The 14,380-nt window shown below is 44.7% G+C and overlaps 1 protein-coding gene across 1 annotated transcript in view; it reads right to left on the bottom strand.

Moving 5' to 3' along the window:
• FBN3 (fibrillin 3) overlaps positions 1-14,380 on the bottom strand; it is a 66,477-nt gene that overhangs the window by 37,124 nt on the left and 14,973 nt on the right. Inside the window, exons 5-8 of the mRNA XM_088527079.1 lie at positions 13,823-13,918; positions 13,232-13,327; positions 2,520-2,717; positions 1,808-1,933 (exon numbers count right to left, since the gene is read on the bottom strand). Coding sequence (XP_088383205.1) covers positions 1,808-1,933; positions 2,520-2,717; positions 13,232-13,327; positions 13,823-13,918 — 516 coding nt within the window. The remainder of the gene's footprint in view (positions 1-1,807; positions 1,934-2,519; positions 2,718-13,231; positions 13,328-13,822; positions 13,919-14,380) is intronic.

Here is a 14,380-nt window from a genome sequence, read left to right on the forward strand (position 1 = left end):
GCGAAGTTAGTGCAAATAGATTCAGCAAGGAGACTCCTGCAGCTTTGAGATTTTATTTTTGAAGCACGCCTCAATAAAGAAAAGATCCTCTTTCATGGTTGTTGTCATTATTTTGATTAAAACCCTTGGCCCAGGGTAGAGATTGCGGGGTTTGATACAAGCCACCTGGGCAGTACAGACATTTCAGCAAATCAGGAATTAGGTGCTCTATCTGCCATACCAAATAGTTTGCTTTAACACATCAAAGAATGGAGAAAATTCTTTGAGAGAGGGCCTAGATCTCCCTATTTTTATAAAGTGTTAGTGTAAGTCAAACCTCCATCAAGATGCTGACTCTGCATTCCCCTATTCACATAATTCTACAGGCTCACATGGGGCACATTTCCTGAAGGGACAGCAGTTATGGCCCAGACAGAAATGTCCTCCTCTTCTCCTCATGGGAACATGCTGGAAATTCCCATCCGGGAAACAATCCTTTCAAAACCATCTCAACTCCGTCAGTTTAAAGCATGTTTATGTCATTCTCCCCAAAGGATCCCTAGGCTGGTAAACAATACCAAAGGAAAACATCCCCTTTTCATGGTCTCCTTAGCACGTGAGGAATGCTAAGCGATGGAGCAGACACTGTAGACACTGGAGATGTCTATTTTTATGGCTATCCAGGAAGGAGAGTGGCTGTTTATGGCCACACCATGCTGCTTTTGCAGCATTCCGGGAAGTGCGAACCCATGTGGAGGCCCCTCGCATCTGGATGACAGATTCAGACGTTGTTTTTAGTCTCAGGGTATAGGAGCTTCCAGTTAATTCAGATTTCAGATGTGTTTTGCCTGGTCTCCAGCCAGCATGGGTGAGGTGTACCAGGCAAGAGTTGTGTTTTGCCCCTAGAGTTTGGGCCAGGGTTCTGGTGTGGTCCAGCCTTGCCCATTGGTATCCAAGCTGCAGTCTGAGGAATGGGGTCTTCACCCGAGATCCATATCAAAGCGCTGTTTTGGGTAAGCCAATGGTCCCATGTCCCTGGATGCTGGACACTGCACAAAACCCTTCCATCGAGTTTTAGAAAGCTTTCTAGTATCCTACCAAGGAAGATCCACTAGCACAGATGTCCTCTTAACTTAAAAGAACATCCACGATCTCAGAAGTATTGACCTCTGGTGCCTCACCCTGGAAAAGTTTTCCTAAGGGCTTGTCATGGCACTGACCTAGAGACTGCTAGAAATGAAAAATGTCTGAATTGCAGGAGGGTGGGGATATTGGAAGAGTTACCTGGAAGCAGTGATGTCCCTAACAGTTTGAAGAAACCCCATGGCTCAATGTATGCTGTGAAACTTACAGTGCCATGAAGCTACATCTTTGGCATGTTGACTCTTTGAGTGCTCCCTGTGCAACAGTTTGCTGCCTACAATCCTGTCACTGTAAATAACTGTCACCTGGAAACACACTGTACGTAATCTCTGCTTTTGACCCATGTGTGTGCCTTATAGCATGGAACAGGGGTCTAAAATACTGCCTGTCACTGGCTAAGGTAAGTCCTGAACTTAACTAAGTAATGCAGTGGAGCAGCTCACCATGAAAGCAGCGCAAGCCTAGGACAAGGACCCCAAGAACGCAGGAATTTTCATCCTTCAACTCATCAAAACTCAGTCAAGGTTCAAGGCTGGCGTGGGGCTGCTTTGCATTTCCCCTTTGTTTGCCTTGGAAATCCTCTGCATGCAGAGAGATTCCCCTGTTATTTAAACGTCCCTGTGCTCTCAGTTTATACCCAGAACCCAAGTGATGAGCTTTGTGGTGGGGTCTTGCACAGTCTTACCTTCACATCTGTGGTTGGTTTCACTCTGCTTGTGTCCAGCAGGGCATTTGCACTCGTAAGAACCCACCGTGTTGATGCAATTGCCACCTTGACACAGGCCAGGAATGGCTTGACATTCATCCACATCTACAGGGAAAAAAAAAAGAAAAACATCAGAAAGTACCGCTATCGAAACAGAAGTTTCAGCTGGAGTTCTGAGAAAGAATCAGCTTTGCTCTAAGTAGGTGAATTTACATTTCTTAATGCAATTATCCTACAAGTAGGTGGCTTTATACTTCCTAAAGCCATTATATTAAGTATGAGGTCAGAGGAAATGGAATAAAATGCTAAAATTTTACTTGAAGCATCTCCATTAATTCAAAGATTTTCCAAATGTTTCCTTTGGAAGCTTAACTGAGAGCAGCACATTCCCTTGAAATAGATTGACCTCATGGAAGGTATCCAGCTGAAAACGTTTCTACACGCTGTCAGCTACAAGACAAATAAACAGATGGTGAAGGACAGGAACGAGGGCATGGGTGGTAAAACCGCAGCAGGTTGTCTACGGAACAAACAGAACTGACCTCTGATCCTTTAGCAGTGGTGATGCCCTAGGATATATGACTATGGACTTGGGAAGGTCTCCATAGAGACTGTTGGGGATCCTCCCACTCATCCATCAATTTTGACCCATATTAGCATGGATAAGGGAACATCATTTCATGGTATTTACCTTGACAGGCTCCGGTCCGGATGTTGGGAATGAAACCTCGTCGGCAAGGGTGAGGTTGGGCAGGGCACATCTCACACGGGTGGCCCCAGGCCCGTCCAATCGTGGCACAACACATGGTCTTGGTGCAGACAATGCCACTCAGTTGGCCCTGGCACATCTGGTTATTTACTTGGCTAAAGCAGGGACCGGTACGATAGTCTGAGGGAGAACAAGAATATCCACAGGTTAGGTCAAGACACAAACACAAAGTCTCCTCTCTAGCTTCCCAACGTGCCTAGTCGCTCTTCTTCTTCCAGCACAACATCAAACCCACAGGACAGTCATTCAAGTGCAGAATTGACGATTTCTGGGGGGAAAAAAAAATCTACAACCATGGGAAGTACAAAATTTTAAGGCTAAAGTGCTGGAGATGGGACCTTCTTTCTGCCATGTGTTTCATGTGGTCATCTAGAGGCTCTCCAAGCCACATCCTCCTGGTCTCTCCAAGGCTCAGCCCATGAGAGAGAGAGGTAAAGACAGAAAGAAAAACAACAGAAAGACAGAAAGGAAGAGAAAAAAGGAAGAAAGAAAGGAAGGAGACAGGAAGGAAGTGTCCGAGGGGCTTGTTAGCACTAAGGAATGTGGTTTTGCCACTGCCTGGGCTCTCATGACCCTTGACTGGGGATATTAGCACAGCAGGTATTCCTCAAGAAACAAAATTCTTAAACAATTCCCCTCAACCGGGAATACATTATTGCATGAAAGCATTTGATCTGTAGCTGTAAAAAGGACCTTTAATGGTGTTATTGTCAAACCAGATAAATCCACTTCAACCATCTAAAGAAGTTACCTGTTGGTCAATCAGTCTGTTATTTCAGATAGTCTCACCGAGATTTCTGAACTTGTCCAGGGGATTTTGACACTAGAGTGCCCATTAATTGACTGTGAACCATAATCCTTGCAACAGTACCTGGATTAGCTCACAGCTGTCTTAGCAGTGAGACACTTGCATTTGATATGTGAGGCAATTAAAAAACTCGTGTGGAAAGTAGTCCTAGCTAAGTAGTGAGTCACAGGCAGTCTGCGACTCAAATCTACTTAAACACAGTTCTATTTAACATGTCCTAAAATGTCTTAGTGTAATACAGACGCTCAAAAAAAGCAAAGTTCAATCTCCACGATTCAGTTCTTTGCATGCAGTTCCTTTGCATGCAGTTCCTTTCTTTTTATATCCTAACACACATATGGAAAGAGCAAAAAAGTAAGGAAAAAGACGTCATATAAAATGTTGGAGACAGGAAGCTCTTCCTCATTGGGTGTGTTTGCACGACAGCCCCACGGACAGGTCTACACCTGGGTGAAATCATTGCCTTTGTATTTCTGGAACTGCTGGAAGAACTGTCATGTTTAAAAAGTAACACTGATAAAAATGTCAAAAGGAGTTTGGCCTGTGGGTATCACTGAGAAATAAACATCAGGAGGAAGTTGGGGGGAAAAAAAGAACAAAGATTTTGAAGTTTCATTGGCATAAAGGTAGTATGATCTCATGAAAATGCCTTTGTTTGGAAATCAGACAAGAAATATGTGCTGTTTGCAATGGTGAATTTTCAAATAATCCTAAAGGTTGTTTTTGACCCAAATTTTAACAAGTTACCAAAGCATATGGTCATCATTAATGCCTCCTGACATGACAAGTTTGATGGTTTTGTTTGTTCTAATTTATTCCAAGAGAAAAGATCAACAACTTTGGATTTTTTTTCACCCATTGTCTCTTTTTATGAAACTGAAAGGCTCTTACTCATATTTTTCAACTATGAGAACAAGACCAAGGAGAGGCATTTATCACCAGAGGAGCAATTCTGAACCCCAAAGAGTTTAAATCTTATAAGCAATCAAACCAAAGAACCATGCCAGAAATTTCTCTGTGATCTCTGTGCATATCAATGGACAAATCAATTCCAAAGGGCAACACGGATGATGAAAGGTGCAGAAGAGCTTCTGCATGAGGAGTAACCATGCTGGCTAGCACTGCTCTATCTGGAAAAGAGAAAACTGGAGGAAGACTTGAAAGCAGGTCACAAAATTGTGGGTGGCCTGAGAGAAACAGCATGTTCATGTGCATTGCATGCACCAGGAGGAACCACACGAAAATAAGTGGTGGTGCTCGTTCAAAATAAATGAAGAAAGTTCATAGAACCGTAGAAAGAATCATAGAATGCTGAAGGTTGAAAGGGACCTCTAGAGGTCATGTAGTCCAACCCCCTGTACATGCAGGGTCACCTAGAGCACGTGGCACAGGGCTGCGTCCAAGCGGGTTTGGAAGATCTCCAGAGAAGAATAAGGATGGAGAAAATAAGGATGGAGAAGAACATAGCCCTGATGGCCATGGTGGTCCATGTCTACAAGGGGCTCTGATTCACTGCAGTCGGAGCGCAGAAGTGAGTAACCCAAAACAGAGCCATGACGGCACCATTGAGAGAAAAAGGATAAGCTCCCATCTCCCGTGCCATGACTGGGTGTGCTGCAGCAAGAATTCCTTGAGACCGATAATGAAAGAGCCATTGTGATGAGAACATCTCATTTCAAATAAATAATTGAATAAAATAGATTCTCATATTTAGATTACTTCTTCTGAGGGAGCAAAGCCAAGAAAATCGCAGTCTGGCATCCAGAAAACCTGGCAGCGTTCTAGCTCCCATCTGGTGTTAATTTTAATGGGTCAAATTATTAAATCATTAGTGAGGCACTGATCAAACTTTATTAAAGAAAGAGCTGATGCTTAAGGTCCTGATACAGTTTGGGGAGAGGATCCTGCCTTCCAGGGCTGCTATCTGGGAAGTCTGGTCTTTGCAGAGATGCTTCCTCATTGAAAGCTGATTTTTTTTCCTATCTCCTCTTTAAAGCTCAACCTTGCAGTAGGTCTTATGGGGTGGAATAGAGGCAAACTCCACCTTTTCATCTGCCAGCAGAGTTGTTATCAAAGGGGCTGCAAGAAATTCCTGATCAGGCCTTATTTTGGAAAGAAAAGCTTCAGTCAAGATCCTTACACCCCTACACCAAGGACATCTTTTAAAAAGTGGGACCACACATGTCCCATCCCTTACCAATCACTTGTAGCTGCAAAAACCAGCATGCAAAGGCACTTCTTGGCATAACCTCCCCCAAAAATAAGCTCCCCAAAACTGTCTGCAAGCAATTTTTATAGGACAGGCATGAGCTTCCCTCCTAGCATCCATCACCGGTCTCATGATGCACCAAGCCTGTTTTGCGTTCTTGCTCTGTCCACCTCCAAAGCAGGCCATGCTCAGCACATTTGGACTGCAGGCTTCCTCCCGCTGTAGTTAAGATTATTTTACTACTCACATCTACTTGCCTTGAGCAGCTGGAGGACGACGAATCCTTCAACTGCAAAATGCACAAAGGCACTGGAGTTGCCGCGCGGAGCGCTTGTGTTACCCACCAGAAATCTGACTCCTTGCTACACTATTTGATTTCAGACCCTTCTCCCTGACCCCACAGAGTGGTTTTAAAGCCCCAGCTCACCAGAACTGCAGCTTTTTGGACATGCTAAGGAGTCAGGCTGGGGCTACGGCACGTCTTATCTACCCGCCCATGAGGCCAACGTAGGCCCCAGACGTGTTCCGGAAAGGAAGTGCAACAGGAATAGACTTCATTCCTGATTTCCATGTTTGGCTGGTTGTCATGGAGCTCCTTAGGAAGCCCGACAGCGAATGAATGGCCATTCCTGGCAACTGAAAGCCGCAGACCCTTGGGGAGTTGACGGGTGGGATCCACGCTCCACACGAGCTACGTAAGCCAAGTCTATTAACGGAGCGTGTCCCAATCCTGCAGTCAAGTTGTGCAGGACTGGAGCTAATATTGACCCCTGGGGACACTGCTATCTACAGGCCTCCCCCTGGACTCCGTGCCACTCATCTAAATTATAGCCTTGCCTTGGAAAATGGAAGAAAAAAAAAAAAAAAGGTATTTTAAAGCATTTTGTATTAACATTCCCTCCCCTTGAATTGCTTCTTAATGTCTCTGTGGAGAAAAGGGTGTTTTTGACAAAGAATTTTTGAAAGTAAACATTTTCTTTGAGATTTTTCACAAGAAAAAGGACCGTTTTCACCGCTGCCATAGCATCCATCTAACCTGCAAGGTGTTGCCGAATAAATGAATGCTCATAACAGGCATTTCCATCCCTGGCTAGCAATGCAGAAGCAAGCAAACACATCGCTCCCATTGATACTAAAAAACACTCCTAGAAACATGGATATGCCCAATTTGGCCATGCAAGCAGTTCTGCTGAGTCCAAGCTAAGAGGAACTTCAATGGGTTGACCAGCTCTCCCACACACTTTGGCTCTGGCTTTCAGACTGTCCTTCCTTTGGCACCATTTGGCTGGAATCCCCTTGCGAGACAGGCCATGGGCCAAGTGCATTCCTTGTATAGAAAAGAAATAAACAGAGCAGCATGGAAGAGCTTTTCTTCACAAAAAAAAATCCAATTCCCTTCTCACAATAAACAATGCCTTTGCTGAAGGCTTTTTCTTAGAGCAGCATTGACAAACGCCGCTTGTGGGTCGTCCCTGGGGAGGTTCAGACCTCCCCGCAATGAGGTCACTCCAACACATGCCTCGGGCTTTGGCCGCGCTCCACGCTGCGTTCAGAAAGCTCCAGCATGAGTTCCGAGGAACAGGAAGAGCAGATAGCGAGCCCGATAGCTATTTTTCCTATTGTCGGTGCATGATTTTCCATCAGTGGGAGGCTTGCTCCCCACGCCAGGAGAGCACAGCCTTGCAGTTCTTGGTGGCTGTAGGTCTCGAGGCAGATGTCCAGCCACTCAACACAGCTCTGCGGAGGAGCAACACTAATGCAATGAGGGCGAGATGGATCTAGCAGATCCCAGCGCCGACACCAGCCACCCATCATGAGGGCATTCCCGGGACAGATCCCAGGGAAGGCTGGCGATGCCCTTCGAGCCCATCGTTTGCAGATGTCGTGCCCACAGAAGCAATTTATTTGCCACTTGCAGAAAGGCCACTAACGGCTACGCATGGGAAAGCACGCAGAGGGGACAGCGTGCCAAAGCCACCAGCCAAACAACGAGCTGGTAAGTGCCAACAAAAGTCCACCAAAAGGCCTGAAATTGTTGTTATTATTTAGGGATTTTTGTTATTAAGATTATAGGTCTCTGCACAAAACACAGCTCTGGATATCCATGATGTCTCTGTAACCATGTGGACTTGTGGCTCCTTTTGCAGAAGGGGAGATGATAGGTGAAGGGAGAACAACGTGCAGGTCTCTGTATGCACTCTCTTCTCACGGAATACTTTCTCCACCTAGTCATTTCCTTACCTCATACAAACACAGCCGCATTCCTTATGTTTAACTGTTTGGACGTTTGCAGAAAGGAAAAAGCTGGCTGAGGCACTTTATAAGGCCAGACATTCCAAGTACTGCAAAAACACATTCAAAGGAAATAGTAAAGAGATTTTTTTTTTTGTAAAGTTTTCCCGTCCTATTTTTACAGTTTCCTGTCAAAGTCTTAGCCTGGTGAAACCTGAGCTAGCGCTCCACACACAGCCCTCCTCCAAGGGCTCCTCGCTCCAGCAGCATCTCGGGCACCGAGCACACGCTGCAGCACGCGACCGGGATGTGCATGGTAGAAACGAGGATTGGGGCAGGGGGGACATTGCCAAGCTGTGTTGTGGGCTCTGGAAAGCCCCGTGGCTTCAGGACACCCCTAGCAGCTGAGCTATCGTGTGTCACACGCAGAGGTGGCGAGGATGACATAGGTGTTGATAGCTCCGGCCAATTCCCCAAGTTGTCCCAAGTGGAAGCCTTGAGCCTCACAGATTCCTTTGGCAGACACCGGGGCTCCTGGATATCAGGAGAAAGAGCATATGAGGACAGTGGCTGTTCCTAGATTAGGGCATATTGCTATGGGATAGCTAATTCTACTCAGAATCAACTAAGGGATATGGAAACATTGCATCTTCCTTAGTAGTTACTCATGACACTACATGGCAGGCTTAGCATTTTCTCCGTAAAAAAAGAAAAAAAAAAACAGCAAAAAGGGAACCTTAACATTTTCATTGCTGCTGGCAGAAAATGACTTCTCAGAAGCAAAATACATAGGTCACCTCTCCTCCCCTGAATCTACTGTGCGTCTCCCGGGACCATCTGGCCTTTTAGAAGAGCAGCTGGATTGGGGTTGCTTTGCACCACATGTGGACCGCAGGCATGACCAGACAGAGTCTAGAGGGGATATTTTTTGCCAAGATGAGATACATAACCCAACAACAAAAATTCTGCTGGGCAGCTGAAATTCATGAATTTGACATAACTTCTTCTGAAATACAAAGGCTGTATCCTGCCCTTAAATAGGATGGACTCTACTAGAAGTAGACCTAAGAGATGTTTGTCTAGCTTGGGCTTAAATAGCTGCAGCTATGGAAAACCCAAAGTCTCATTAGTCACTAGAGGACCGAGGGGCTTAATTTCGGCTTCTTTTTGCCTGGCATCTCTAACACATCCCAAAATACGAACAAATTTCCCCTGAATTATACTCTAACTGGGAGGTGACACTTGGGAACAGCTATATAAAGCTCCAAGAGCACAACTGGCTTTCCGATCAGCCCAGAAATACTTGCACCGAGGAAGAGCACCGAGGAAGAGTTTGATGGTTAACCTTTTGGAACTCTTACATCATTAAAATGAGAGGACACAGATGTAGCAAGAACTTTCTGAACCAGACAAATCAGAGGAACCACACACTGAGTTAAATTAATATCCGACTGCCTCTGCTTCTTCCCATTGTTTGCAGAATTGCAAGGGTCTTCGGATTTGGGGATTTTTTTTCCTCTGGATAATTTCCAAATACTGGAAATTATCATTGAGTTGCTTGTTTTTTCTCAAAGCACCAGAAAACTATTAAAAAACGAACTGGTCTCTCGCCCCATAGTTATTTTTTCTATACCGTAGCTTTTCCTCCGACACTGACGTAATGGGAGTTCATATTACCCAAATTGCTGGAGTTACACAGTATATTCACTGGTTCTTCATCCCAGAAGATGTCAATTAGAAGGAGGAAATGATGCTAAGATTCACTGAGCACCTAGCTATTAAGGTATGTAGCTCTGAAGTGGAGCGTTTCCTGAATGAAGTGTGAAGGTTGTTACATTGCTCCCATTACAAAGCAGCCTTTGACTGAGCCCTAAGCAGCTGAATGTGCAACTTGTTGAGTGGATGGCAGCAGAAGCTGTTGCTTAGTATCCAAAAACGGAGATTATTATAGGTAAAATTTAAATTATATCTTTTTATGATTTATAGCCAAATGAAGTACAAATTATAAATACAGCTGTAACCTGAGTTGTAGGTTGAGTGCCACCTCCTTGTTAAGACAGGGGGTATATTTTTCCGTGTTGGCCTGTCTAAACCAAGACCATCCTCTGCACAAAAGTACTCCTACACTGGGCAACATAGCAGCTAATGGCCACAATAGTGCTGGAACTAGAAACAAGAGAGCTGCATCAGTACAAAGCTAATGAGACTTTCTGAGAATCCCGACTCCTTGGCACAAACACGAGCTGAACTAATGCAGCTCTGTGTTCCTGGAAACAAGTTAGTATCTTTTCATAGCATTACCTTATGTGCATACAACAATGTGGGATCGTGACACCGTGCTGTGCTTTGCAGTGCAGAAAAAAACTGCAGACAACCATCTTCACACTGCTAAAGTTGGGGAATTTATAGATTGTAAAGGCATAAAGATGAGACAACCTGGTCTGGCACTCCAACAAGAACGACAAGCTGGGGTTCTTGCAGGAACCAGAAGACTTTCCAGAGCGCTCCACCATATATCCAGCCCTGCTACAAGAACATCGCTACAGAGCCTTGGGGTGAAGACTGGAATTCCTACACACAAACCCGGTAGGTTTCAGGCTCTGCTTTCAATTAATCCTTCAGAAAAGTTTTTAGGAAAGAAACGAAGAGTTAAACTGAGAGCTATGGAGGAGCCATGTTGCTTCCAAGCCTGCTACTGGAGTATCCCGTTACTGGCAACCTTGAAGAACACTTACAAATATGAAGAATGCTTAAAATGGAGAAAACGCACAAAAACTCCACGGCGAGCACGTCTCCAGCAAGTCTGGTGCTCACGGACTGCCTCTTAATACACCCGCTGAGGGGCCTGGAGCTCTGTTTCTCCATGGAAGGGTTAAGATCTTCCTTGCCACATTAATGCCTGCCACTAGGTCAGTCCCAACCACCTCACCTGGCTGCAAACTCGCACACAACCCAGCCAGAAGCCTCTTTGAAAAGCGTAACTTTTAATATCTCTTAGGAAAGCAAGCTCTGTTTGTCTTGGCAGGGAAGACCTGTGTATACACAGCTGGAGAGCTTGTTTTGTCTCTTAGTACAAGTCTGGACCAACCCAAATCTCTAAAGGCTTTGTAAAAATGCTCGCTTTATTTAAAGAATTTTATACAGGATGTCTCCAAAGTCTGCCCCTGCTCAATCCCCTTCATTCCCTGCCGCTCCTGCCTCCTCTGGCTCCTACCATTCAGGCAGGGGAATCTCAGTTGGGATTTTCAGTCCCTCCTACCTTCAGTGTATCCAGAAATTTCCTTAAGAAATTTCCAGGTATCTTTTCAAATATAGTCACTGTCTGTATCAATGTATGAGTCTCAATATTTCAAATATCTGTGAGCAAGGGGACTCTTGTCATGCATCTGCAACTAAAGCAATAGACCTCTGTGTGTGCACACATGAAAAGCAGGGAGGGTGATTAAAATATATATACACAGACATAAATGCTCCACCAAGATCCATGTTTGCAGCACAATAAAAAGGAGGAGAATGAGAAAATGTAATATTGCTTCTATACATGTATATGGAGGATTTAGATGAAATTTCGCATATCTGAACCCAGTAATGGGAGGCTCAAAACAGAGAGGGAGCCTTTTAAAGGGCAATAAAACTCAATAGATACTTTTGCAACCCAGGGAGCATTGGACAACTCTTGGGTTCTGCATCTTCCTGCTGGCTGCTATTCCGGCAGGACAGACTGGTGCCCGGGCTAGAGGAAACCAACTGCTATTCCCATCTCACCCTCTGGATCATGTTCCCATTAACCCCTGGAGTGTAAAAAGCCATTAAAGGCAGCACAGTCCAATCCTTGAACAGGGAGTTAAACGAAATTAGTCCCATTCCAGAAAAGTAGGAGTCTAGAAAGCTAGAATATTTCCAGTGCAATTTGATGCAAATTTGGGGAGTTTAGACATTTACTTGGTGTTTCAGTTTTACTTCTGTGCCAGTCTGAGCCTTGCCAAGCATCATATCAGAATAGTGTCATGAGATGTCCATCCAAGCCAACAGGAAAGGTCGAAATTCCATGTCTCAGAATCAGAGCCTCAGTCATAACCACGCTGCCAAAAGGTAAATTTGATTCAGCCACGCAGTGCATGATGGCCGAGTAAAATGCAGCAAAGCTACATGCTCCTGAGCCGTATTCCTGCTGCTGAAAAGCTGTGGTTTTTCATGGAGCTGTTTCAATTCATCCTGGATGAGTAGCTGGCCCTGAACTGTGTGAGGTTTACAATAAATAGCGCTAGCTAATATTTCCTTCTGATTTTTTTTAACTAAAATAAAAGCTGTTTCATGGAAAACTTTAAATTCTGGCTATATTTTTCTTTGTTTTTCAAGAAATAAATTGTAAAAATAATTTTGCAAAGTAGGAATTTGGGATTTCAGATCCACATTCACTTGAAAATCATTTGCTAGCATTGGTAGCATCAATAGCTTACTTTTTGATATCTGATGTTATTTGCTTCCTTTGCTCCAGAGGAGTTGTTTCCTGTAGTACACAGGACAGGCCAAATTCAGGGAATTAATTGAGTTGCTGCAAGAATTGGATACTTCACAGTAAAAGGACAGGGTCCTGGGCAACCTTTTCCAGACAACCTGGCTTGAACAGGGAGGAATTGCACCAGGTGAGGGCCAGAGGTCCCTGCCAACCTTAATAGATCTGTGATTCTGTGAAATAACTGGATAGTCCTGCAGATGTGGGAGCCGAGTATGAGGAGCTGTATTCCCGTCTGACAGAGCTGACCAGGTCATTAAACTGGCATTTTGTGTGTGTTCTCTAGATGTCTGTGGCCCTAATTCCTGAGACATTATTTTCTGCACAGGAGCTGCAGTTAACACACAGAGAAGTCCTTGCAGTGCTGAGCTACATCAGTGAATGCTGGGGTTCAGTGAAGCTCATGATGGGCACCAAAATTAGCTGGCAGCTGCATGATTTCAACATATATTTCTTTTCCCTATCCTCACTCTATTAGTGTTTAGGAAGGGCCTGATGGCATCGCATTCCCTTAGGAGGATCCCACAGAAAAGTCTTTACTGGCATTTCTAAACCACTCCCAGGTTATCAAGACTAGAAACATGGAAACAACCTAGAGAAAATCACCCTTTTTGGACTCAGCACAGGAATTTATTCATGTGCAACAGCTACAAGGAGCCACATGTGGAATAAGGAGGTTCTGGAGACACTGAAGGCAGAGCCACCAGCCCCTTTTACACCTGCACCCTTAATGACAGGGGTCTCGAAGAACATTTCTAGCATAATGATACAGTTAAAAGCCATATAATCACGCAGAGGAACTCAGTAGAAATTCATACACAACTCGCATTCCTTTGCCAGTGATAACATCAAGAAAACCCATTCCTTACCTCTCTCGCACTGGGGGCCAGTGAACCCGTAGACACAAGCACAGCGGTTGGGCCCAATGCATCGGCCTCCGTTCTGACATCCATTTTCACACACAGCTGTTCCAAAAGAGAAGAAGTTAGTGGATTTCTGCTATCTGTGACTTGGAATATTGGCTACTTTGTAGGGCTTTGCATGTAATGAACATACAAAGAAAAACATGGAATTTTTTAACCAGAAAAATGATTTTTTCTTTTTCTTTTTTTTTTTTCTTTTTTTTAATCAGAGAGTCCACTTGTAAAGGGGCTTTAGACTCTTATTTCATTTGAGCTTCCAGAATACAGGAAATCCTCTCAGGTTAGAAGTAACACGTACTTGTCAAGACCAAGATGAAAGACCACCAATAAAAAATTGCACAAAGGCAAAACCATGTTCAAATCCAAGGAGAGGAGAACACGAAGACAGTGGAACGTGAGGAGAAGATACTAGCTGGCCATTTATTCCACATGCCTGAAGCAAAGCTGGGCTCTGCATCCATCAGGCTGCAAAACGTGGTTCTCTTGCTCACCCCACGCAGTGCTGGGAGGACACGGAGCAGATGCTGCAGTACTTACGCTGCCCACAGTAGGTTCCAGTGTAGCCCTTCTGGCAGAGACAAGACTCCTCGTTGCAGCTCCCACCGTTCATGCATCTCACACTGCAGGTTTGGACTGGGGAGGAAAGCAGGGCAATGTTACAAGAAGATGCAACAAGTTGTCCGTGATGGGAATCAAGTATTTGCACATGGAGAGACTCGATGGGGTATCAACCATGGGGCATTTAAAGGCTTGTACTGTTCCTGGGATATAATTCCCCCAGAGTTGCAGTGACGGAGACAAAATCCAGGGCTGCTTTTAATCGATTCATCGCTACTCTGTGCTTAAGAAATGTGCTATTAAATAGTTCACTACTCAACACTGAGTCGCAAACACAGGTCAAACCATTTTCATTCTTCACTGCAAAGCCTGGAATGATGCATTCCCCCCTTGTAAGATGCGACAATTCCAATTGCAAGCACTTGAGGCTATAAGAAGTTATGTGAAAACTGTGAGACTCCAGCAGCCCAGCACAGCTCCTGCATGTGCCTGGGCCAGGAGGGCCGTGACTTGGCATCCCGAAAAAGGTGGAGCTGG

The sequence above is a fragment of the Tinamus guttatus genome, unplaced genomic scaffold (genome assembly GCF_059628265.1).
Source record: "Tinamus guttatus ecotype Peru unplaced genomic scaffold, ASM5962826v1 Tinamus_guttatus_pri_ptg000261l, whole genome shotgun sequence".
In the NCBI taxonomy this organism is placed as follows: domain Eukaryota; kingdom Metazoa; phylum Chordata; class Aves; order Tinamiformes; family Tinamidae; genus Tinamus; species Tinamus guttatus.